This window comes from Natrix helvetica, assembly GCF_964273705.1.
Source record: "Natrix helvetica genome assembly, chromosome: 2".
In the NCBI taxonomy this organism is placed as follows: Eukaryota; Metazoa; Chordata; class Lepidosauria; order Squamata; family Natricidae; genus Natrix; species Natrix helvetica.
The window spans coordinates 87,900,042-87,927,532 of NC_138552.1; the positions used below are offsets into that span (position 1 = coordinate 87,900,042).

At 36.1% G+C, this 27,491-nt stretch overlaps 2 protein-coding genes across 3 annotated transcripts in view; one reads left to right on the forward strand and one right to left on the reverse strand.

Annotated features, from left to right (window-relative positions):
- Nucleotides 1–762: 762 nt before the first annotated feature.
- PLAA (phospholipase A2 activating protein) lies at nt 763–27,473 on the reverse strand (the record flags this gene model as incomplete). Of its 2 annotated transcripts, none has more annotated exons than XM_081940185.1 (14): nt 763–1,464; nt 4,446–4,610; nt 8,526–8,618; nt 9,603–9,674; nt 10,942–11,010; nt 12,463–12,682; nt 12,789–12,946; nt 13,404–13,573; nt 16,599–16,734; nt 18,397–18,564; nt 22,210–22,330; nt 22,449–22,549; nt 23,373–23,566; nt 27,325–27,473. In XM_081940185.1, 14 exons carry the CDS (start codon nt 27,471–27,473, stop codon nt 899–901), a joined length of 2,382 nt encoding a protein of 793 aa, XP_081796311.1. In that variant the 3' UTR covers nt 763–898. The 2 variants fall into 2 exon arrangements, with proteins under 2 accessions (XP_081796311.1, XP_081796312.1); XM_081940186.1 differs by lacking the exon at nt 27,325–27,473 and adding an exon at nt 26,966–27,034.
- Nucleotides 27,351–27,491, forward strand: part of IFT74 (intraflagellar transport 74) — a 48,325-nt gene continuing 48,184 nt past the window's right edge. Inside the window, exon 1 of the mRNA XM_081940187.1 lies at nt 27,351–27,489. The gene's annotated coding sequence lies outside the window, so the exon portion shown is untranslated. The remainder of the gene's footprint in view (nt 27,490–27,491) is intronic.

A 27,491-nucleotide genomic window follows, 5' to 3' on the forward strand; every position in this document is an offset into this window, starting at 1 on the left:
TATGAATGAGACAGCTCATACTTTGTAGCATTATTCTTGCAAATCTGGCTGGCTGAAGATAACACTGCACTCAACACTGGGAAGGTTATCACTAAATTCAGAGAAAGATAGAACTATATGTATTCTGAAGAAACATTCTATAGAAAGACAACCCAAAATGAAAAAGAGAACAGTACACCTGGAAATACAAAATACTTATTTCCTTGTATGCTAGATTTTTCTGGAACAGCGGTTAAAAAGACATCTTCTGTATGTGGGAAGTCAACTTTCTGGTATATCCCCAGTTTCATAAAGAATCAAGACCACTATTAGTAGTGTCATACAATGTAAAAGCTCACAGAATAAGCAAGGAACTAATATCAACACATTGCTGGAATTTCTTCCAAAATAGAAAACTTAAATGTAGTTAACTTTTCCTTCCAGCTCTTTCAGTCGATAGTGAGAAAATTTCTCCTTGCTCAAGAGAACTTTTCAGTCCCCTCTTCTTTGCAGCCCTGTGGATCTAATCCCAGATACAAATCGATTCTAGATGGTTTTACCAAAATAGAGGCACTCGATGAAACAAGAATCATTTTGCCAGTGATTTCTGCCTGATGAAAAGCAGCAGTAAATGTGTTATATGTCAATGAATCAAGATTTCCTTATTCTCCAAAGTACCAGAAGGTAGGACAAGAAGCAATGGTTAATCAAGGGGAGAAGCTACTAAAATTATCTTTAAAATAAGCACGCACTTAACAGCTTTGAAGAAAAACACTTTTAAAATCAGTGCAAAATTTTTTTTATTCAGATCATTTCACTTCCAGAGAGATTGCCCACAATATTTTTTTTTTGGTAAAATACGAAAATGGGTATCTTTGATATAGTCCTAGTCTCCCAAGTGTTTTTTTAAGGGAGGGGTTTACATCAAATTAAGAACAAATCTACAGCATTCATTTACTTTAGCTGGTTCTGATACAGAGGAATACTTTTTAATTTGAGAATCGACTCCTAGGGACTTGGCTAATTGTACAGCATTTGAATCATCACTGATCAATGTCCCAAGAGCCACAAGCAACCTAAAAACAGCTTCAAGGTCTTGCACTACCTCTATGACTGTGCTGATCACTGATAAACACTGAGCTTTGCCTTCAATGTTGTTACTCTTATGTAGACAAACGGCATAGTTTAAAGCCAACGTAGCCAGTGCAATGTGAATGTTCTTATTGCTGCTCAGCTTCAGTTCTATTGCTTGTGACATTATGGAGTCCCCCTGTGCCATCATGAGCTTTTGGCCAACTGGGTGAATAAAACAATTGCATAAAATTCGCAGAGCCAGCATCTGGTTGGCTTGCTTTCCTCCAGTGTTCAGGAATTTGATGAGATGACTGCAGAACTGAAGGCCATCCTTTTCGCCACAGAAGCTTTCGTTCACGCTGGGATGCCTGATTGCTAATCGAAGAATATCTAGTGCTGGAAAGACAAAATCTAAAAACAGAAATACAGAAGCAGTTAATGGTTTTTCTATTACATTGTACATTATGTCAGTAAATTGGTAACTCTCACTATTCCAATAGCTGAGCAGAATTAAATGAAATGGTTTTCTCAGAGATACATTTCATATTTCCACTGGCAAAAATGGAAAAACTAAACCTTATGGATATTAAAATGAACTTATACACAGGGACTCCGTTTAGAATGTTTAGGCTGATGTTTAGGCTCAGAAGCTAAGCAGCACCAGGCCTAATTGGAAATCTATTCAGCAATCTGGATATAAAAGGGAAGCAATGGTTAGAAATACATGTGGTATGCCCATAGTATCTCTATTACATAGCATCCATACATACTCTGAATCTAAGACTTATTGGTTAGGAGAGATATTAAGGAAACACTATGCTGTAAAGTAGCCTGGGAAATTAAGAAATATTCCATAATAAAGCTCTGGCAAACCACTTCTGTACTGTTGCCAAATAAATTAGGCATGTCTTCATGAAGTCAACAGGAATCAAGCTCAACTTGTAGGAGACTTGAATTTAATAAGTAAGATAGTTGGCTAACCAGAAATTAATCTATAGATCTTTGTACTAATATCAAAGTCACAACATTTGGAACAATGGACTGAATATAGCATATTATGAAAATCTAGGTTAACCTATCTGTAAGAGGATATAGCAGTATACTAAGTTCCCTGAGGATGGGCTCCAACACGAGCCCAAAAGCTTGGAAGAATAAACCTTTGGCCTTGGTGACCAACTCAGATTGGATCCTGCAACATTATCCTGGGACACGTATATTTACTTTCATTCACTTGAAAATTAGACAATTCTGAAAAATGACTTAAATATGAGCTGAAAAACCCAGAATGGATATTTCATCATAACCCTCAGAACCTTACTGTTCCTTTCCATTCTTAAAACATATTTCTTCTCAAATAAATATCAGCAATGGAAAATCTGAGAATGTCACCCCACCACCATTTAATTCACCCATCTGCTCATTCTTGCCTATAGAAAATGGGTTATGCCTCGAGCTTTCTAAATTGTCCAACAACTGATTGCAACAGCAAGCAACTGTTTATAACAACAGTAATATTTTGGAAGATGGGCAGCTGCATGAATTTCCTAAACAAACCTATTCACGAGAAGGAAGCTCTTAGAAGATAGGGAGAACTACAAAACTGGATACACGATTAGGCAAGAAATGGAAAGCAAACAAACAATTCATTAAAATCACTCTTGTAATTGAAACCTATATCCTAGTAGCCTTAAGAACATATCCATATAATTTTCTTGACAAAAATATAGAAATATGCCATTGCTGCTTTCTGCTTTTTTTTCTTTTTAATTACCCTAACCTTAGAAATCATAGATAAAGAAAAGCATGTTTTTTTCTAGAGGAAAACAATTACTAGCATTATCTAAACATAAACATGCATTCACTGTGTGCATTTTCAATTAGTCAGACTACATATCCAAGCTGAACTTCCAGCTTTTAGTTGGTTCTAGTACATGGACTCCCCATTTTTCTTAATTGGTAGATATACCATGAATTTTGTCAAGCAATTCTACAAAATGGAAAGACTCATGCAAAGACCTGCATATTGACACAGTGGCAACTATGTGAATATGAGTAATGAATAATAAAGTACCCGTTTATCAGAAATAGTCCAAGCAAAACACTGTGCTACAACTACCACCATTCTTAATTTCTAAGAAAGTTTATGGCATCCACTGTTATTTGAGAACTATAATCAAATATTAAAAAATATGCATTGTAAAAGTTTATATCGCTTCATGAGAATTCCTAAGGCAATTCACATTTCTATGTAGCTGGTATTCATCCTCATCTGAAAGTAAGATTTAAACTCTTATCAGAAACATTCTGCGGTAGTTGCTCTAGGATGGGATTGAATGGCCCTGATGAAACCAGTTTTTGAGGAAGGAGGGGTTCCTGGATTTGTGGTTCCAGCTGGAGCAAATGGTGGAAATCATGGCCAGGAGGCCCAGCTCTAACAGATACATCAGCTATAAACCTACCTGGACAAGGAAGTCTCAGCAACTGTAACTCCTGTCTTGATCACCATAAATGGAACCTGCAATGTATTCGACATGGGGCTGGCTTTAAATACAAGGGCTTGGAAGATATAACTTCTATAGAAAGTAATGGCCATATTTCTAATCAGGAACATCAATTATAGTAGAGTCCCATTTAGCAGGATCATCTGCTAAGGATGACCATCTATGGGAGGCTTGCTGAAGGTTCCAATTCTGGAAAGACCAGAAGGCACATTCTTTGGTAAGTGTATCTGTACATATGTAACAGCAGCCCTTGGAGGCATGCATGACTTCTATCACTCCAATGTTTTAGGAAGTATTTTAATCCATTCTTTTTAAATGAAAATTTGGTTCACGATGAAGATTCTGAGGCCATTTTATGCAAGGTAATGGGGATTTTAATTGTTGCTTACATCTACACTGCTTAGAGTTTATATACTTGGGGCTTTCTGTAAATATTATGAATAGAGAAAGAGTTGAGAAGGAGAAGACTGAAAACAATTATGATTGGATGGAGATCACATCCTCCAAAAGAGAGAACTAAGAATTTTAAAAGGGAAAAAAACAAGGTATGAATCAGCATATAATAGAAACAAGGATGGTTTGTAAGGACAGGAAGATGTGGAGGGATAAAATGAATGGCTTTAGGGTAAAGTAGCTTTAGCTAGGTTCTTTTTTCTCCTTTCTCTTTTCTTTTTTATTCCCTTTTTATACTCCACATAATGTTGCTTACTCCAAAAGGAAAGAGCATGTTGAATATGTATGTAGCTATACAAAAAATTCTCAACTTTAAATATGGAGTGTACCGATCTAAGGTAAGTGTGGGATAAAAATGGCTTACTTAAAAGGATGTATTAAGACACTGCCTTTAGTCCATATAATTTGTGAGATCTGTCCTCAACAATTACTGCATACCATTTGGCCAGTTAATCGCTTTCCACAAAGTTTTCAGCTGTTCTCGTGTGGGTGTTTCCATGGTCACACTGCACATTATAGATAGCATCTTTTCTAAAACATCTAGATCATCTTCAGTTAACTGTTGTTCTTCAGGCACATCTCCATTTAGTTCTTTCATCTTACCTACATGGGAGATGTGAAATAATTTGAAATGAGTTTCCATTTATCTCTACAATGCATTTAATTCCTTGTTATAAAAATACTGCATTATTTTTCTTGTAAGTACTGAATGGATCAAATTCAATCTCGTATGAGCATTTTAACATCAACCAGTCTGCATTTAATTATATAAATTAATGAATTTCATTTTATAAAACACATTTTACCAACTTTTAAAAAAAGTTTAAACTGAGATAGTCTAGAGCCAAACCCACCATACTTCAACCATGCATGACTTGTCGGCTTTTCCATCATTATGTTCAAATTAGATGTAATTTTAATAATCTCCACACTCTACGAAAATGCTCACAAGCAATAAATTTGCTGTAGACATGGAATAGTAATGTATCTATAGTCTATCAGTTCCTATTCCAAAATAGCTTATAAATTGTCAGGTGTTATGTAGAAGCTATAGTCCCAGGCATACTTACCAGGTAAAATAAGACCCAGTAGAAAATATTTTCAAACAAATATATTTAAGATTGAAGTACAAGTGAAAAATTATGAAACATAATTGAAGAACATTTATAATTGCTTTAAACGTGCATTAAATATTGGTAGAATCACATGCTTTGGTACCCAAGTACCAGCAAGGATCTTACAAGGATGTGGACAAAATTACTGCTAGTCAAGACAGTCTCTACTGGGATAATAAATTATGCTGGTCAAAAACTGAAATAAAAAGTGATTATTGAACTAAAGATATGCCTTTCAATGCAACACTTTTTGAAATCTAGAGTCCTTGAAAATAACTTCATAAAACTTTAGTATCATCAGACTTTGGTATTGTGGATACTTTCCACTATCTCAAAACTCTAGATGCATTCTTAATTTAGAACGTCTTATGAACATTTTGGAAACTAAGAACGGTTATAAGAAGTAATAAGTAATAAACTATTGACAGCTTTTGAAAATGAGTTTTTTTTTTGCCATTAACAAATATAACTGATATATCAAAACTACAATCTAAGTTGTGATGATGCAGCAAATAGATGCCCAACCTAAAGAAACTTGTGTCAGAGAAGGTATCATGAGCTGGCGAATTTAGATTTATTTCAGAAGACTATTTGAACTATTTTCTGCAATAATTTAATGCTATTCATGTGGTAACATAAAATTAATTAGCTTTAATGAACAAAAATGGTTTATATTTTATTGGTTGGCACATAAGATTCCATTTAATTGTCACTCATCACTTGCACCCTTTGGCAAATATTTCAGCTGTGCGTCAGAAGGAGACTGGTGGCACCTTCCCAACTAGGAGATTTTATTAAGAGAGACAAACTTTCAAGAGTTGCAGCTCACTTTACACAGATGTTGCACAGAAAACCTGTTTAGTACAGTGTTTAAGGTGGTAGGCTAGAAACCAGGAGACTATGAGTTCTAGACTTGCCTAAGGCAAGAAATCTGTCTGGGTAACTTTGAGCCCAGCACTCTCTTTCAACCCAACACCCCTCATAGGAATGTTGTTGTGAGGAAAACAGCAGAGAAGAGTTTTAAGTAAGTTTTCCAGCTTGAATTATATGTTTAAAAAAGGTGGGATAAAAACTTAAAACATTCTAGGCATCTGATGAAGTAAGTGCAACTCACAAAAGCTTTTCTCTTTGCATAAAATTTGGTAGTCAGAAAAGCTGCTCCTTTGGAATTTTATTTTATTTTATTTTTGCCATCATGGATTAACACTGCCCTCCTCTTACAATGTCTTCAGCTATGTAGAGAGGAGAAAGCAGGCAGTGCTTTTAATGTTCAGCCTGATAACAAAACGGTTACCCAGGGAAGATTATGCCTGATGGTTTATCGGAAAGACAAAAAAAGTAAACAGAACAAATTTAGCATTAACTCCAGCCTAACATTTTCTCCAATAGGAGCATTTTTGGGGAAACTGAATCTCTTGAAAAAAAACTGACCTGCAATACCTATACTTTATGAGAAGCAAATAGCAGCTTCGTTCAATTAAAAACATAAATTCTCTTTCTATATTTATACTCAGGCTATAGATTAAAGTGAAGAAGTTTGTATGGTAAGTACCAAGGGATTAAAATATTTTTTTCAATATAGTTGAAGGGAAGCGGAAAGAGAAAGTGTGGCCATCTGGTGAGGAAAGTACTGTTTTGGAAAAGACTGCCCAATTTTTTTAAAAAAGTTAAATTAAATCCGAAAGCAGAAGAAAACAAGCAGCGAAATTAACCTATATTGGATTGCTTTGGATAGTGTGTTTCTTTTTCTTTGTAATTCTACTTTGTGGATTGAAGTGCTCGCAACTTTTTTTTTCTTTTTAAAGAGAACGGATCAGTTTTTCTTCTATTTTTTTATTTTTATTTTTTAATCTATGGAGTAAAGTCTTCTTTATTTCAACAACGACTTTTATTTCTTGCTATTAATTCCATTTAAGAACTCTGTTTCTTTTTAAGTTTGAAATAACATTAGAGAGTGGGAAGCAATACTGCCACTTGGAGGCTGGAGGCTTGAGTTTTTGAAACAATGCACTTTCCCTTTTCCTTTTGATTTCACTGACTTTGTATCTTGAGGCTCTGCAACTTGTTTATAGAAAGTGATAAGAAGCAAGGGCACAAATTGTTTTTACAGGTGCACTTTGAGAATCTTACTGGCAGTGGGAGAGAAAAAGAAACAGAACCTTCTTTTTTGAAGATCATAAATGAATTTGCGTTTAAGCTAATTTAATATAAGAAGTCTTGAAAGCCAGAGTGGCAATATCTACCAGCTTGCCAAAATGGCACAATATTCATAAGAAACAGTAACTTTGCAAAACATCTTGGCCGGAATTCAAAATTTATTAGAAATAACAGAGAATTGAGAAGAAGATGGGAAAAAATAGAGTTTATAACAGCAAAAAATGATGGGGTCAGAGTCCCAAAAATTGAAGGGGAAAATGATTATAAAGACAAGACAACTGATTACTTTACCAGTGGAGTTAACGTGGTTGAAAGTGGGAAAAGGGGAGTATGGAAAAGGGAATTAGATCGACAGGAATTCTACCCCAGATTTCAAGGCATGGAAGAAGAAAAAAGCAAAAACGATGGATTTAAGGAGAGAAAATTTCTCAGAAGCAAGATTGACAACCAAAGATAAGCTGATTAAAATAGCAAATGGAGGGCATCGAGATTACTTAAGTGATGCTACAAGCAACAAGCTGCGGAGAGAAGTCCACAAAAATTAAGGAAATAAATAGATCAATTCCACAAATGACAAAAGAAATAAGACTATTATTACTGGAAGGATACAGATGTGTTGGTTTGAAGAGAGGAAACTTGATATAATTAGTGAATGAATTTCTATTAATAAATAACAATTATAATAACAATGAAATGACAAGGGATATAGTTTACAATATATATATATACTGGCTCAATAAAAGGTATTGGGATACAAATAGTAAACAGCAATTTGGAAAAGAAGATTAGAAATTTTGTTATCAATCATAATTAATTCTTACTTAGAACATGTTATAAAGGTGTAATGTTATTGGATGATATTAGAAATAATTAATGAAATGTCATTATGTGGTTGTGTTTTTAATTTTGGATTATTTCATGCAAAGGACGTTAAAATAATTATAGTCAAATGAGAATTGTGGGATGTTAATAGTAAGATATATAAAGATTTTTTATTTAAAATATACAATGTGATATGAACTGTAAGTAATGACTGTGGAAGAGATGCACGAAAGTTATTTGTAACCAATCGACCCACTTCTACAATATGTAACGAAAGATGATTTTTTGTGTGTGTGTTGTGTTTGTCTGTTTAACCAAAAATAAAAAAAATCTTTTTTAAAAATATTTTTTTTTCAAGACTAATATGCCTGAAAAATATCCTTTTTGCACGAATTGTTGAAGAAGTCATTACAAATATACTCACCCAGTATTAATGAAGGGTTGGCCTGATCAAATGTAACAGCTTCTTTCTTTGGAAAGTAAATATTTTCAGTGTTAGCTACCACTGATTTGGGCCCTAAAGAATAAAGGTAAAAAGAGAAGGAGAGATTGCCAGCCAATTTAGCAGAGAACCAGTTTATAACTGATATACTGAATGAAGAGTAAATTTATTGATTGCCAACCACAGGGGTACTTAAAAGTTTCTGAACCTTTTTGAATTTTCAGTATTTCAAGAAATATGACCCAAAATGTCATCTATTCTCCACATTTTCTCCTAAAACTAGATAAACAGAACTCAATTAAGCGAATGAATCAAAACAATATTAATACTTCTTCATGGAGGAAAATGATCAAAACTAGACTATAAGCTCTAGTTCCACCTTAGGCTGAAAAGCCAGCTGGATGACTTTGAGGCAGTCACTCTTTATCACCCCAACCCACCTCATAGTGTGGTTATTATGAAGAATATAGAAGGAAAGAGTATGAGGTATGTTCACCGCCTTGAGATTTATAAATATATCAAAGGTGGGATATAAATAAACAATACGCTGATATGTTATAACATCCTAGGTTCTTGGAAAGAACTTGATGCATATAAAAGCTAGTATCAGCTGAAGAACTGGCAGCTGTGATTTCACACTGCTGTGAACAGATAATAATAATGTCCCAAATTGTTTAATATGATTCACACATTGCTGAAAGCAATGTGGTTTCTCAAATTCAGGTTTAACATGTAATGCAAATCCGACTTCTGTGGTTTGTAAACTATCATTCATAACAATGAATGAAGCCAGTTGTACCATAATATAGGTACCCTTCTCAATATATTCTTTTAAAAGGCCAATAATATTTCAAAGCCTGGAGAAACTGTAAAATAAAAAATGATTTATATAAAATATGATTTATTCAGTGAAAGCTTAGCAGTGATTCTAGCTACAAAAAGGTAGCCAGATAGGTAAATGGCAACAAAGAAATTGTTGCATTTGTTAACTGTAACAAATAAGGGAAGAGAATAATGAATACGAGTTAATCTCTTAACTGTGAAAACCTGTCCACTTACCTGGAAATGGATGAGTTCCACTTTGAGGAGTTGAAAGATCAGATGTAGCACCTGGGACGTAACGACCAGTACCTTAAAAATAAAACAGCAGTAACAAAGAAAGGTATATTCACAAAGCTTACATAGACATTATAATATAAGCTTATATAGACATTCAATTTTGACGAAAACAAAATCAAATCCATATTTCATTCTTAATATAGTCACCTAAGTTTGCTGTACTTTCGAGACTATGAGTTCTAGTCCATCCCTCAGCCCAACTCACCTCACAGGATTGTTGCTATCAGGAAGAGGAAGGAGTACTAGGTATACTGTAATCACCGCCTTATTTATAAAAAATAATTAAGACGGGATAAAACTAAAACAAATAACACCACCAACTGGCGGTAATTTCTGAATAGTATAAGGAAAAGCCTATTGACTGATATAAATGAAAGAGGTACGAAGTGAAAACAAAGCAAGCAACAACAAAAAAGAACAGCGTCAAACAATTCTCATTCTCTTGGTTAATACTAGATTTATAGCCTAGTTAGTACATCTATTGGTAGGCAAAATGACAGTAATGCCACTAGATGGCTGTCAAGAACCTAATTAAATTTAAAAGCTGAAAAAACAGCCAAGAATTTGCTAAAATCTTGCAGGATCTATACGAGACCACATAAGGTTTGAGCGATTTATAAAAGCTTGTGGCTCCCACCCTTTGGGACATCATCCCCTGGAAATCGGATTGGTTTCTGGCCCTGAAAATGTAGTTCTGTCTGGGGACTCAGGAATGTGGTAACGCTTGTGCTGTGATCATTATTATTGATGGATGTTAAGACTATTGCAGCTATGAATTTGATTGCATGGTTTTTTTGCATTGTTTTTCTTTTTTCTTATATTGTTTTGGTCTTTTATATTGCTTTTTCATTTGTGAGCTGCCCAGAGTAATATATTTGAGATGGACAGCTAAATAAATTGAAATAATCAAGCAAGCAATAATAAATATCATTATACCTGAGGTACCATGTGTAACTTGTACATGTGTCTGAAAGCACTGGTTCCTGGCACATTTCTATCTACATTTTTTAAGCTGAATATACGTTATTCATAAATATGAGGACAAAATATAATCCATTATCTTTTCAGGTTTCAGTTATATTAAGTTGCATCTGAAGGTATAAAACACTGCTTTATTAGGATGGGTTTCAGCTGCTCAAATCATATACATATATGCACACATTTAGTAGTATAGTCTCTTCCTTGTCAGGAACATTTGTCTGACTCTAAATGTATGGAGTCAACACTGTATTTTTCACATTGTGAACCATTTTTCACAGATGTGGAAGAGAAGTCATACCTGTAAATGGATCTGTGGCAAGTCTTTCATTAGATTCTGAGGAAGAACCTGGAACATAGCGACCACTGCCTGTGAAAAGATGTACCCAACAGAAGAAAGAGGTCATGATGATGCACTACCAAGCTAACATCATTTTTTTTTTGTAATAAGTATTTTATTTTATAACATACAAAAATTACAATTTCAATTGAACAGTGTGTTGTCTGGATACAAACCATTTTAAGAAATAATAATCCAAGTGTTTACAACAATATTCATTGCATTAATATCAATTGTAATAATATTAATAATAATCACCATATTTGTTTAACCAAGTTAGGATACCTTCCTTATATCACTAATCCTTCCATATATATCCCTGTTTCTAGCTCCTGTTTTTATCAGCTAGCCATTGATAAAATAAGTCCCAAGTCAAGAAATATTCAATTTATTTTTCCCCTTAATTGTGTTAGCTTATCCATTTCTGCACATTCTAATATTTTTCTAATCACATCTACATCTGTTGGGATCTCTTCACTTTCCCATTGTTGTGCAAATACTAGTCTAGCTGCAGTCAATACATGTAAAATCAAATATACATTCCCTTTGTTGTACTTGTCTGGTAAAATTCTCAACAAAAATGTATCTGGTTTCAAATCTGTATGTTGTTTTATCATTTTGTCCAGCCACGTGTGTATTTCTGTCCAATATTTCTTTGCTTTTTGACATGTCCACTACTTATGTAGTATGAACAAGGTGTCTGATGGCATTTCCAACATTCTGCAGATTTATCCTTAATCATCTTTGCTAACCTTGAGGGCGGAAAATGCCACTATAAAACATTTTATAAATATTTTCTTTGTATGCAGTGGACATTGTTAATTTATCATTTCTATCCCAAGCTAGCATCGTAAACTTCACATGAGAGCAGGACCTTCATGCACAATATGTCCAAAATATTATTTTCATTGGTGTCTTGGACGAGAATCTTGTATGTTCTCTTCTATGATCTGATTGTTTTAATTAGACAGGACGCTATATATTTCATAAAGGACATATTTTACACTAGTGCACTTTCTTTTACAATGTTTTATCACCAGAGGTAGTATAGCTTGATTAGTTCAATCTAGAACAGGGTAACTTATAATAAAAAGTGTTATGCTACTTTTCATTTTGTTTGTCCCTTGTTATGAAAATCCATGTAATTGAATTTTTTGGCTGCTAAATTCTGACTACACACTTTGCAGAGTCTCAGGAAGGCACATATTTAGAGTTACACAGACAGTGAAATGGCTAATATCTTTGATTAAAACCAAGAATTACAGGTTTAAGCCCATATTATCTTATAAAGTTTGAGGCATCAAGTCTCTCTTTATTTTCAGGAAATCGCTACTTGGCCAGGTCTGGATTGAAATTTGAACAAATTAGTGCTGGCTGAACATGGCTGAAGCAAAAGAATGCCAAGATCTACATTAGGTATATAAAAATGTGTTAGAGTTATACTCTGTCATGCTTCTTCCAGCAGTTCAATTTTTTTCTTACCTGTGAAAGGATCTGAAAAGTCAGCCTCTGTGGGTCCCAGAGTTTGCCCTTTGGTGTTATCTATTATGAACTTGGCCACTTGATCCAGGAACATGGGATTCAGATCATTCTTTTGCAGGAAGTTGTATGCTGTCAGCCATGGATCGTCAGTAATATTATACGGCAGCTTATAAGAGGGGCCACCTTCATTTACGTCAATAGTGAAAACATAGTCGTATTCCTTTCAACGGAAGTCAAAATAGAAACAATGATTTTCCTATATTTTCCTTCAAAGCACACAGGTGAACACACTGAAAAATTAGTCATTTAGGAAAAAAATGATTTACCTTTCCTTCAAACAAAACTTTTCCAGATGTCTGCTGGGTGGCTCCAGATGAACCAACAACATCTCCAATTTTGATCCACTTGCCTTCACTACTGCTCCATTGGTAGGCTTCAACTTTTCCATCGTCTTTAATAAGTCTGGTTTGCCCATCTCTTGTACCTTAAAATGTATAGAAAAGAACATTAACTGTATGACTAGAGAAAATAATTCAATAACCAACATGTTTTCCTGCATTAAAAATATGGTAATTATGGGAGGTTGCCTTAAACTCTACTAGCAAAATCTAAAAGATTAGAATTTATATGCTGAAATTTTAAAGGTATGAAATACCATGTCATGATGAATCCTTGAGAATCTGCTGAAATTGATTTGAAAGAAATTCTATTCATATCTTCCTAATATGTATACCTACTAGCTTGGCTTACAAATTAATCTAAAATCAGCCTTTCTCCATTAGGGTTGAGGTTACTAGGGATTCCACAAGATGTCAACGTTGAGGTTACTAGGGATTCCACAAGATGTCAACATTTATATATATATATGAATTCTCTTGAGGTCTAAAGATTTCAACTTTTGCTTTAACTTTTGGGAGAAGGAGAAGACAACAGTGCCATACCAGGTTCATCCAGATGTTCTCTACCAGGAAGCTCATCAGCATTGATGTCCCCTAGGTCACCAGTTTTAGAGTCAATGGTTGCTTGAGAAAGCTCTTTTTCGAAAGCACGAATCTCCTCGAGGTTGGCTGTGCGCTCCAAAGATTCTGTGAACACTCTGATAATTCCATCACTGAAGGAAGAGTAAAAATTGTTCTGGTTATCCAATAAAGTAGTTTCCATCATTACTTTTCCATTTTCTGCTATGTTTGTGTCTAAAAGGTCCAACTCACAGAGAACCCCATCTTAGATTTTTTTTTCCAATGAATTCAAAGTAATGCAATGAAATATCATATCATAAACTGGCTTATTTAAACATTTTAGTCTACTTTTTAAAGACACGGAAACACCAGATTCCATGAACACCAACTAAAGCCACAAAACAAGAAGATACGCTGAAGGATACCTTCACAATCTATAAAAAATGTGTTCAATGACTTATTTAATTAATATAGTTTGAACTAGAGTGAAATTCAGAATAGCTACAATATCTCCAGGAACTTTACTGGTTCAATATAGAAATTTTCCCCCAGTATCTAGAGTTCATTACCTTTGAATATGGAGGTCCTGCTTTAAATTGGGATGATCAATGGCTATTATAGTTACTAAGTTACTTAAAAGAAAAGGAGGCTAACAGGCAAGGTGTATTTTTCAAATAATACAAAATATCAGCAGACACTGCCTACTACTAATTTGATCTGTATGAATTATTGTCCATTATGCTGGCCACTGAAATCTCTCAGCAGTTTACAACTGAAACTAATTTAAAATAGTAGTAACTGTGAGAGGGATCTTGGAATACTAGTGGACAACCATTTAAATATGAGCCAGCAGTGTGCAGCAGCTGTAAAAAAAAAAGCCAACACAGTTCTAGGCGGCATAAACAGAGGGATTGAATCAAGATCACATGAAGTGTTAATACCACTTTATAATGTCTTGGTAAGGCCACACTTGGAATACTGCATCTAGTTTTGTTCACCATGATGTAAATAAGATGTTGAGACTCTAGAAAGAGTGCAGAGAAGAGCAAAAAAGATAATTAGGGGACTGGAGGCTAAAACATATGAAGAACGGTTGCAGGAATTGGGACTGTCTAGTTTAATGAAAAGAAGGACTAGGGGAGACATGATAGCAATGTTCCAATATCTCAGGAGGAAGTCAAGCTATTCTCCAAAGCACCTGAGGGTAGGACAAGAAGCAATGGGTGGAAACAAGTCAAGGAGAGAAGCAACCTAGAACTAGGGAGAAATTTCCTGACAGTTAGAGCAATTAATCAGTGGAACAGTTTGCCTCCAGAAGTTGTGAATGCTCCAACACTGGAAGTTTTTAAGAAGATGTTGGATAACCATTTGTCTGAAGTGGTGTAGAGTTTCCTGCCAGAGCAGGCGGTTGGACTAGAAGACCTCCAAGGTACCTTCCAACTCTTATTCTATTCTATTCCAAAAACAAAGACTTAAAATATTTTTTTAAAAAAACCTAATAAACAGGTAAACTACATAAAGTAATTAAAAGTAATCACCAATTTTTAAAACGTTAAAGATATTGGGGCCCTCAATATGGCGTATTCAAAAGTACTATGGTAGCAACAGAAAAGGCCAAATGCCAATCCATCGCCAGAACTTCTCATGGCAACTATAGGTGAACCAACCCAGATGATCCCTGCAAAAGTAAAAAGTTTGTAGAAAAGGGACATTCTCTACAATGGCTTGAAGGCTTTAAAGGCAATAATCAACACTTTGGGGTTTGCCCAGAATCAATCTGGAGTGCTTTAAAGCCCGTGCATAATATGGCCTCTGTGTGTCTTCCCAGACCAACCTGGCTGCTGAGCTTTTTACCGACTGAAGTTTCCAGAATAGATACAGAGGAAGCCCCACATAGAGTGCATTACTATTATCAAGCCTGGTAGCTGCCAGCACACACATCACAGTTTTAACATATTCTTCCAGAAAGGGACACAGTTGACATATCAGCTGAAATTGATAAAAGGCATTCCTGGCGGTTGCATCAATCTGGGAAACCAGAGAGAAATTTGGGTCTAGAAGCACCTCCAGAGTGCAAACTTGTTCCTCTGGGAGAGGATAATCCCATTCGAAACAGACATGTTTATACCTCTCTGGAATTATGGTCCCTCATAATGAGCATCTCCATCTTGCTTGGATTCAGTTTCAATTTATGTCATCCGTCATTCAGCACATTATTGAGAGCCACATCACTTCCTGAAGATGTTATTGAGAAATAGGTTGGGACGTCAGTAGTCTATTTCAAAGGTCTCCAACTTGGCAACTTTAAGACTTGGTGGACTTCAACTCCCAGAATTCCTCAGGTTGGAGGTTGGAGCCTTCCTAGGTTGGAGACCCCTGGTCTATTGGTGGCAACTACCTCCATACATCCTAATAATCTTCTCTAAGAACAGCACTGAATACTTCATCTGTACATTTTATTATGGAGCCTCACTGAAGGTATGATCCTTACCCTTGTGTCATCCATTCAATGATTACACAAAAGGGCCCTGAACACCCTTAATTGCTGTCCTTTCCTTGAGACAGCCAGTAGCTGGATAACACCACTCCTAGGGAATGGCCCCCAGCTGTTACTTAATTACCAGCTATGAAAGACTCAAAGTCAAGCAGGTTGTTGTCCAAGTGATGGGAAAGGTAATGTAGTCTTGGTGTAAAAATGATGTGATGTCTTTTGTTTCATATGATACTTTGCTGCTAAATCCCCACGCTCTCTAATGTATGTTAAACTCTCATTTAATGTGATCATGTATTTCTTTTCATATTATAAATTCCACCTACTCCTGATGCAATACAATTGAAGCTCAAAACATCAGCTTTGGAATACTGGAAACTTACCATAGTGTCTGACTCTGACAAACTGTGACTCTTCTTATTTATGGCTTCTTAAAGCCAACTCAATTGATCTCCTTAATCAAAAATGAAAACAGAAGCCTCCAATCACTTCTCACAGCCAAGCTAAGTAAGAGGCCAGAGTGTAAACTTAACTATCTAAAGGTCATTTGTATAACACTGAAGTGATACATAACTGCAGCCAGTATTAGTAAATACACCAAATTATTTAATTACATTATATAAAACTTATAAATACTGTTCTTGGCTAGTGCTGTTACTAATTTATCTAAATGGGTGGCAAGATACCTTGCTCCAACCACAAGATCTCCATTGTCTAAAATACAGCAACACCAAACAGACTGAGCTGGAAGCCTGATTGTTTGTACACAATCTCCTTTTCTCCAGATTCTTAGTGATCGATCTTCACCAGTTGTAACAAAATCTGTAATGAGACAACAAAGAATCAGTCTATAAAAAACACTTATTAAATTAACAGTTGCATTATGTCCATACAAACATTAATATATTGCACACGTACGATAATCCCACCTTAATATTTGCTCATTTGAAGCTGTGATTTCTTCCACTGTGTAGAATGGCTTACCATTATACAATCAGGATCATTTGTTCTTTTACAGTTAGATTTAAAGAGTGGGTATAATGTGTTTGAAAGCATGACCAAATCTCTTCACCTAGCAGCAACTGCTGTGCTACATTGCACACCATATTAGAAGAGGTTCTCTGCAGCAACATATTAGGAACAAAACTCACCACAATGGAAGGGCACTGCACAAAAGAAGTTCTTTGGAGCCAAGCTATTAACCTGAACAAATTCAGGAAAAACTACCAAGAAATGTGACAATTAAATCACACCAAGTTTGCGTAGCTAAAATAAAATTTGTCAGTATTGTATAGCACCAATTATTAGGCCTCTACCCAAATGCCTGTTTAGAGTAACCTTTAAGGACTATTCTATTCTATTCTATTCTATACTACACTACACCACATTACTCTACACTACACTACACTACTCTACTTTACACTACACTACACTACTCTACACTACTCTACCCTACACTACACTACACACATTAACATTAGTATTGTACAGGTAGTCCTTGATTTACGATCACAATTGAGCCCAACATTTCTAACTAAACATTTAAGTGAATTTTGCCCATTTTACAGCCTTTGTTGCCACAGTTGTTAAGTGAATCACTGCAGTTGTTAAGTCAGTATCATGGTTGTTAAGTGAAACTGACTACCCCATTGAGTTTGCTTGTCAGAAGGTCGCAAAAGGGGATCACATCACCCCAGGACATTACAACAGTCATAAATAGAAATCAATTGCCAAGCATCTGAATTGTGGTCATGTGACGATAGGGATGCTGTAATCATTGTGTGAAAAATGGTCGTAAGTCACTTTTTCAGTGCTGTTGTAACTTTGAACAGTCACTAAAGGAACTGTTGTAATTCAAGGATTACCTGTAATTCTATAGTATAAAATTTTATCAATCTGACAAAGGAATGAATGAAAGAAGATGTCGTCTATCAACAGTCATCATTAACGGTTTTTATTTATAAATAAAATAAATAGCAGTCCTTGATCTAAGGTAAATTATTAACTCAGAAGAGGCAAACGAAAGGACTAAACAAGCACGGGCAGCACACTGTGAATACTGCTAGAGCCACATGTTAAGATGATTTATGATCTATTTATTTATTTGTAGCACAGCTGATTGAATAAATCACAACAATATAATTCACACAACATTAGATAACAATCACTGTGCTCACAAAATGCTAAACCAAAGTCAAAGCATGTTATTACTTGGCATTATGTATTCATTCCTCAAACTCTGCTACTACAACTCTTGCTACTTCAGAGTTTGTGACAGGTGGCCAGGAATGCCTTGGCAGAAGGAAGAATTCATGTTACATTAAGTAATGAACTATTATTCTAATGCTAGAGAAGGAACTGAGATTTTATTCAATAGTAATTCTATACTAACAGTGACAATACTCTAGAAAATAAAATAGTGATGTTGCCATTTGCAAAAGGGAAAAAAAAGTGCAGAGAGTTATTTTGCAGCCCAAGTCTTACCTTTACTTTGAGGGAAGACAGAAATGCAATATATGTAATTGGTGTGGCCATAATAAACTTGAAGACATTCACCAGATGTATGCCATCTTCGAATGCTGGCATCGTTCGCACAGGAAAGAAATTCTGTTTCACTTAAAATAGCTAAGCCTCTTACACAGTCTTCATGTCCTTTTGGGGGGGGAAAAGGTTTGATAGATTAGAAATCCATTTCTTTGATAACTTGCTCAAAAGTTTATATTCTCCCTATAAAAGAGCCATGCCCCTGTTCAACCCTACAAAGAAGACCTGTCTCAACTGGTTTTAAATGTAAGACAGTAAGTAAGCTTTGTAACCAGGTTTACAGTAATTGCCGTCAGTGCTCTTGCTTTCCTGATCTGTGAGATCAGTCTTTTAAATACAGACAATATTCATAATATACACTATATATAAAATCAATCTTGATATTCTACCTGAGTTTTCTCTGAGACTAGAAGCTAAGTTGGCACATAAGCTGATGTACTGTGTACTCTGCATGCATCTATGTTGCAATTTAATACATAGAAAAGCATTTTCAGGGATACAAATATATATATACTTTTTATTATGATAAATGAACACAGAGGAAGAAGTTTTCTTGCTTCTTTCTTTTGGCAAGAAAACTAGTTTAAAAGTTGACAAATAACTCACATTAAGAATCAATGCTGAAAATCAGATATAGACTTCTATTATTGTATGCTGATTCTTATAGATGACTCCCTCCTCAGAATAATTCACAATTTTTGATGTTTTCATAAGATTCCAAGTATTAAGCATATAGTCAAGAAGAACATATGCTTCTCAACACATAGCGGTAAGTTCAATCCATCCCTGCAGCTTTCTGTCTAAAATGTGGCAATAACAGAATAACAGAACATTTCCAAACTATAACTGGCATCTCCAATAGAAAGTCAACAGTCCTTAACCATTATCAATCATACTTTGAGTTATCCTATAGAAATAAAATAAAAAGGATCTTTGCATAGAAATCTAATATAAGATAATAGAAAACTATTTTCATGTTATTTAAAACAGCTTGTTAACTAGTCTACCAGGGTAGGTCAAATTCAATATCTGACAGGTTGCAATAACTAATTACTATCATCAACTTCTTCCAACTTCCTATAAAAGGCATTACTGCCTTAGGGAGATTTTTTTGCTGGCCCCTAGGGATCTTCTAAAGCAGCAACAACAGCTTGAACCAAACAAGCTAAATAACAAGTGATTGAGGTGAATAAACCACCAAGAAGTATTCTTGGTGGTTTTTAAAAAGAAAGGAATGGAAAAGTTTTAAAAATAGTTTTCTTCAGCATTCCTTGTCATAACGCTGATTACATTGACAGGGATATCAATTAAGCTACGTAAGAGGCAAATCAGAATTTTAAACTACAGAAGCTAAATGCAAACTAACTCACAATAGGGTGGTTAAAGGACTTTCCATGCATCACTGCAAGGAAATATTTTAAATTTGTCTTCTAAATTTTATGTCATATACTACGCCTTATATGTTAATTGTGATGAATAACCAAAAAAAAAAAAAAATACCCTACAAGGAAAAACAATAGTTCTTTTCCTCCTGCCGTCATATAAAAATGTGAGAATTAATAGCTCTCTCACTGCATACTTTCCCTTAGCCTTTCACCAGCAATCTAATGCAAAATACAGAAAGGAATAATAATGTTCCTAATACGCCTGCCCAAAAAAGCAAGGTATAAAATAAGCTCAGAAACAACTGGTGTGTCCCATTGATTGAAGCTCTGTACAAGGTAGCCCTCTATTTACAACCACAATTGGGACCAGATTTTCTGCTGTTGCAAATGGCAGCCATCTAACCCTGGGACAATGCAACTGTCATAGACAGATGCTGGTTGCTAAGCACCCGAATTTTAATCATGTGATTGTGGGGATGCTTCAACCATCGTTAAGTGGGAGGACTGGTTGTAAATCCCTTTTTTTTCCAGTGCTGTTGTAACTTTAATCAGTCACTAAATAGTTGTAACTCGAGGACTACTTGTATCCAAGCCAAATATCTGGTTTCAATATGCCTAACTGGTCAAGTAATTTTCATTTCTTCTTATCCATATTAACTTTACCTACAATTATTCAGATAACTTACCAGAAAATCCTACCACCTGAGACCTTGGAACCATGCCTTTTCTGTGGTTGCCCCTACCTTATGAAACAGCAATTGCCCTGCAAGTTGGCTGTCCATTATTTTAGCCTTTTGGAAGACCATCCAGACCTGGCTTTTTACTCAGGCAATGGGATGGGTTGAGAAAAAGGAACTAAGGATAATTGAACCTTGCTACAGGGCATCCTAAGGGGGTGATTAAGATACAGACCCCAAAGGTGCTTTTTTAAGAGGCAACTGGACTTTCTGATTTTTCTTTTCATCCAAGAAGCTTCTGAATCCAAGCGCTGAAAAAGCTTCTTGGATGAGAAGCGAAACATCTTCAAAGAAAAACCAGAAATCCATTTGCCTCTCGGAAAAAGCACTTTTGGGAAAACCATGACCTGGATGACTGATAATCTCCATAGACATTAAGATGCCGAATTTTGGGTTTTTTTAACCGTTTTACTGCTTTATAATTTATAGTCACTAGTTTAGTGCCGCTTTGAACCAAGCAGAATTGATTGGTAACATAAACAGCCAGACCAATTTTTAAAAATAAATCGCTTTTTCCACCATACATTTACTTTCATTTCTTTCTGTTAGAAACATCCTGTATGATACCAACTGCCTCCCCACCCAACATGGAAAAGATGGCTTAAATTGATCAATTTTAGAAAGGAAGGTGTTAACTTTTAATATCCGAGACTTTTCCATAATGGAGCATTATTCATAGGAAACTTTGCTAATAGAATAATTAGCTGATAGAATAATTTTGCCTGTTGCTGGGGTATCAGGCCCATATCTACACAAAACAGACACTTCAGAGATGAATAATTGTCATTCTAGTGGCAAAGTCAAACACAGAATATCCTTCCACAATAGTAGAAAGGGCTAGAAATCTTCACATGTCTTTCGATTCTAACCAAAGCTGTCTATTCGTTTTCAATAAAACTCCAAACTTAAAAAAAAAAATCATTTTTCTCAAATGTGCAAACAGATTTCTGCTAAATACAATTTAAATTTCCTGGGCTTGTTAGTTTACAATAGCTCACAATATATACAATAAGCTAGTTATCCCAAGGGAAAACATTTTTCTAGTGCCTGTCACCTATTTTAACATTTCCTATTCTCTGTTCTAACAGTGTATTAACAAACCATACAAGAATTGCAAATAAGTGTTTTCAGGCAGTAGGCTAACTACATTCAATGTAATCCTCATATGAAAGGACTCAGAAATGAATTCTTGGGTTAAACTCACTTACATGAGAAAATACTTCGTTAAACTCTAAACTACCTTAGACTTTTTTTCTGTAAATATAACTCAGAGCTATAAATTCACTCATCAATCAAATTGACCCAATTATTTTTTTGCACTTTATTCATTAAATGTAAAAAGCTTTTTTGGTAACCCAATCAAGATTTTTACAGTGTGTGTAGTGTAAAATCAAACACTGATATGACCAGTGTCTAAAGTCTCAAATGAAATACAATATTTCTCAAGAATAAACAAAAACTGAACCAGGCTAGCAAAATAAAATATTCTGATGCTTGTATTTATTAACAAAACAAGATTTTTCCTTCCTGTATCGCAACATTCATGGTAGGGAAGAGTATCCATTTTGAATTACAAAAAAGAAGTTTCTCACAATTTTGTATTTAGAAACTGTACAGGCAATTTTACCTACCAGTAAATGTTCTCTCGCATCTACCTGCCTTCCACAGTTTAATAGTTTTATCAGCTGAACCAGTCAACATCAAACCTTGTTCAGGTAGTATCTTCACAGCCCAGACTGCTGCAGTGTGGCCCTATAAAAAAAGGATATTTTCTCTGCCAGAGCCCATCTGTGTTTTCTGAAGCGTGCACATGCCAACACACACACATTATCTGTTGGTTCACTAATGGCAGCAAGTGGAGCTTCCATACCTGTAATATCATCATGCATTTATCATTCAACCAGACTTTAGCTGTAGTGTCCCATGAGCCACTAAGAAGGGTGCCAAATTTTCCAGAGGAGAGGCTGCAAACTAGAAAAGAAAAGAAAATCAGCATTGTCGAACTTAGAAATAGTGTTGATATGCTTAGTGTTAATCAATAGTGTTGATATGCTCAGGAACAGCTTAGATGAGGCTTTTCAGATAATCCTAAAGATACATCACAACAAAATCCCATATTCTGATTTTCATAATTATTCCATTTATGAAGTAGCAATAAAAATTATGCTAAACCACCATGGAAACCACAGCCAAATTACCTGTAAATACCTAAACAAGCAACATCCTTTCCATACAACTATTAACACTCTGTTAGTTTCCCCTGGTCTCCATATTTTTTATCACTCTTTCTCTCATTCCTACAAATTACTGAATTCAAACAGCCGTTTCCCCTTCCTTAAACATGTTGCTCTGGATTTTTCTAAGTAAAAATATAAATGTAAAGATGCACTGCATAGTGATGGAACTTATGGTCATAGGCAAAATCAATATAACATTGTTAGCTTAGCCATTCCCTAAGTATTTGTCCTATTTACAAGGATAAACTGACAAATGTAAAATCCTTTATAAAACTATAGATATTAATATAAAATTTCATACAAAGTACAAATTAATATTGACGTGTAAATATTTAGCTTTATGCAACACAGAGCATCATAAAATGTGACTGGCACATTCATAATAATGCCCTGCCAAATGAATTATTAATTCAAAATATGACAAAGCGATGTAACTTTGAATATTTCTAACAAAATATGTTTATCTGTATATAACAGCTGCTAAGTCAACTTATGCCCTTTTATTGGAAATCACACATAAATTGCTTAATTGTATAGTTAAAACAGATTTTTCTTACCAGTGTTTTTATGACCTTTAAGGACATATAGTGGTGTAGACTTTTCCAAAGTGAAGATACAAATATTGTTGTCATTACCACCAGTAGCAATTAATCCATGGGGGTAAAGGTCATTTGGTGGGATGACACATACACAAGAAACAAAATTGGTATGGCCGCTCAAGCAGTGCATTTCATGGAAACCTCTGTTTGGGCTAAAAATAAATACCAAATTTACAATCAAAATCAGATCAACAAATCAAATAAAACTTCTAGGTGTTAATATACTGAAGAGATTAAGATTTTGAGACAGAAAATTAAAATACAGTATACTTTATTAACGTGTCATAGTTCCTATTTTCTCTACAATCCAAGAATGGTGTTTTTGCTTAAAAAAATAAAATAACTGAGTTGTAACTAAAATGTACATTTCAACAAGTAAGACCGGAAGGTTAAAAATGTTTAAAATAGTGATCCTTTATCCACAAAACTCTTAATTCATGTTGTAAAAAATCCCTGATTCTTTGTAAATCCTAACTCTTCTGGAATGTACCGTATTTTTCGCCCTATAAGACGCTCCGGAATATAAGACGCACCCAATTTTAAAGGAGGAAAATCTAGAAAAAAAAGATTCTGAACCAAATACTATAGTAAAATATTTTATATCAACTGTATAAAGTTAACAGCAGTTTAAGAACAATTTTATGTCAACCATGTAACACAGGGGTGTCCAAACTTTTTTCAAAGAGGGCCAGATTGGATGAAGTGAACATGCTGGAGGGCCGAACATTTTTCCGAACATTCTTTGAACAATAACAATTAAATGCAAATTAATTATTTTATGCCAAGTTAATTGCAAATGGCATACTTTTCATTTCATAACATTAAGATCAACTGACAGCTGAGTTTTCACAATGTATCCATCTTTTCCCTGAAGACTTGTGTTTAGTACATTCAGATGCTTTCTTTCCTCTTTCCCTCTTACTTGTCTATCCTTCCTTCCACCCTCCCTTCCTCCTTCCCTTCCTTCCTGCCTCCCTTCCAGTTCCCTCCTTCCTCTTTCCTCCTGCCTGCCTGCCTTCTTTCCCTCCTGCTTATCTATGCTTCCTTCCTTCCTTGCACCTCCCTCCCTTCTGCCTGCCTGCCTTCTTTCCTCTTTCCCTATCCTCCTATCCTTCCTTTCTCCCTCCCTCCTTCCCTGCCTCCCTTCCAGTTCCATCCTTCCCTCCTTCCTTCTGCCTCCTTCCTGCCTGCTTGCCTTCTTTCCTCTTTCCCTCCAGCGTGTCTGCTTTTCTTTCCTTCCTTCCACCTCCCTTCTGCCCTCCTGCTTTCTTTCCTCTTTCCCTCTTACTTGTCTATCCTTCCTTCCACCCTCCCTTCCTCCTTCCCTTCCTTCCTGCCTCCCCTCCAGTTCCCTCCTTCCTCTTTCCTCCTGCCTGCCTGCCTTCTTTCCCTCCTGCTTATCTATGCTTCCTTCCTTCCTTGCACCTCCCTCCCTTCTGCCTGCTTGCCTTCTTTCCTCTTTCCCTATCCTCCTATCCTTCCTTTCTCCCTCCCTCCTTCGATCTCAGGAGTGAAAGCCTTTGAATCAAGTTTGATTGTGTCCCATCTAGCGTTCTCCACCCCCGGATCCGGAGAGATTTGGGGGTGGGGGTGGAGAACGCTAGATGGGACACAATCAAACTTGATTCAAAGGCTTCGATCTCAGGAGCGAAAGCCTTTGAATCAAGTTTGATTGTGTCCCATCTAGCGTTCTCCACCCCCACCCCCAAATCTCTCCGGATCCGGAGAGATTTGGGGGTGGGGGTGGAGAACGCTAGATGGGACACAATCAAACTTGATTCAAAGGCTTCGATCTCAGGAAACCTCTCTCCTTTCCAGCCATCACGATCTCTGCAGCCCCCTCTTTGCCTGCCCCATTTTCAGATGACCCATTGGCTACATTCGGCTTACAAGACGCACTCAGATTTTTACCCTCTTTTTTGGAGTAAAAAAGTGCGTCTTATAAGGCGAAAAATACGGTATTTGAAATGGAAACAAACTAGAATAAGGGTGTCAAACTCGTAACGTCACATTGCGGTCACGTGACATTTCACGTTTTCCTCCTTCGTGGAGCTGGAGTGGGCATGGCCTGCACGTGATGCATCCAGCCTGTGGGCTGCCAGTTTGACACCCCTGATCTAGAAGAATAAACAGATGAACATCGGATTTAATTTGTTTTTAAAATGAGCTACAGAATCCCCCAGGGTTTTCAATTGAGTTCCAGCCAGAGGTATAAATATAGGTAGTCTTCGACTTACAACCACAATTAAGCCCAACATTTCATCTACTAAGCAAGACAGTTAAGCGAGTTTTACTACCTTTCTTGTCATAGTTAAGTGAATTACTACAATTGTTAAGTTAGTAACATGGTTATTAAGTGAATCTGGCTTCCACATTTACTTTGCTTGTCAGAAGGTCTTAAAGGTGGTCACATGACCCAAGGACACTGCAACTGTCATAAATACATGCCAGTTGCCAAGCATCTGAATTTTGATCATGTTGCAATGGTCATAAGTGTGGGAAATGGTAATGTCCCTTTTTTTGTAACTTTGAACGGTCACTAAATGAATGTCTGTAAATCAAGGACTAAATGTACAACAGGCTTGATTTGTAAGTGTTCAACATAGTTATTTAAGCTGAAAGCATTATCCCATTCACTGGAAGGCAAAGAGAAAAAATGCAACAGACCAAAGAGATGTGAAGAAAAAGGATACATGTACTGTATTGCAAATTATTTAGTTATAATTCAATATATTCAATATATTGCAAATAATTCTGTCTTGAAGAACTTATTCTTCAGGGGAACTATTATGACATGAACCACAAGGACCTAATTTAAACTATAAGATGAAACATCTTCCTTTTCTTCTACTCACTTCCTTAGTCAGCATACTTTCTATTTCTCCAATGGCACAATGCTTTCTATTTCTCCAATGAATACATCAAATAACTTCTACTCAGGCCTTTCATATGTAGATCTAATCCTAATTCTTTTGCAGTATTGCTCTGAAAGCCACTATTCTTTTTTAAAAAGAAAACAGACTTCAAAGCTTACAGAAGTTAGGTAACAACAGCAATAATAAATAGTTCGGGAAATATTTGAGAAACAAATCTGAGAACAAGTTCCAATAATGAATTTGAACTGATGGTGCATGTAACATGAGCGCTATGTTTTTGTTGTAGATTTGTAAGAAATCCTGAGGCAGTGATTATAAATTTCAGAAGACTGGGCTTTATATTACAACATATAAAAAAAAAGTTCTGTCTTCCACTACAAAAGCCAGATTTGGTGCTGCTTCTGGTTGAAATGGAACATACTGCCACATGGGTCAGTTCCTTTTGGCGCGTTCACAAGACCCACTGAAAACATGGGTTTCTATTTCCATAAAGGCAGATGGACCTCGACTACGCATATTTGCTGGGACTATCTCTATATGCACAACGGATGAGCATCTACACAACTTTTTTTTTTTTTTTTTTTGCTTCTTGTAAACACTACGGCCCCCATTTACAAAGACAGGTAAAGCACTATCCTCCTAGTTTTCTGGGCCTCAATTCTCAGAAGCACCTACCAATTATTATGCTGGCTAGGTCTGATGAGAGCTGTAGTTCAAACTATCTGGGAACCATCAACCTCTGATCTAGTAAAACAGGAAAAAGTAGTAATTTGGACAGATTTTCAGCCAAGACCTCCTCCCCCCCACCTCCCGCGTATTGTCCTAACCGGCCAATTGTTCCAACTCCCTTCCGATTTCCCTCCCAATGGATCGAGTCTAGGCTATGCCATTTCAGAAGGGGGGGGAGCACATCGATCTCACACTGTACGCGAAAAGCTGGCAAAGCAAGAGCCCCTATAGGCCGTCTTACTCCCCCTCCCCCCCCATCCCGGCACCTTCTTGGGCTTTCCCGTCTCAGTTACTACCGTACTAACCTGTTCGGTGCCCAGACTCGCGCCGTCCGGTCTCGGGATACGGACACGAACGACCCTGTCGGGAAGAGGCAGCCACTGAGGCCCCGGACGTCCAGCTCGTGGCCAACCAGGGAGCAGCGGAGCCGGTAAACACCTCCCGGGGTGGCCATCCCGCCCGCAACTCAGGT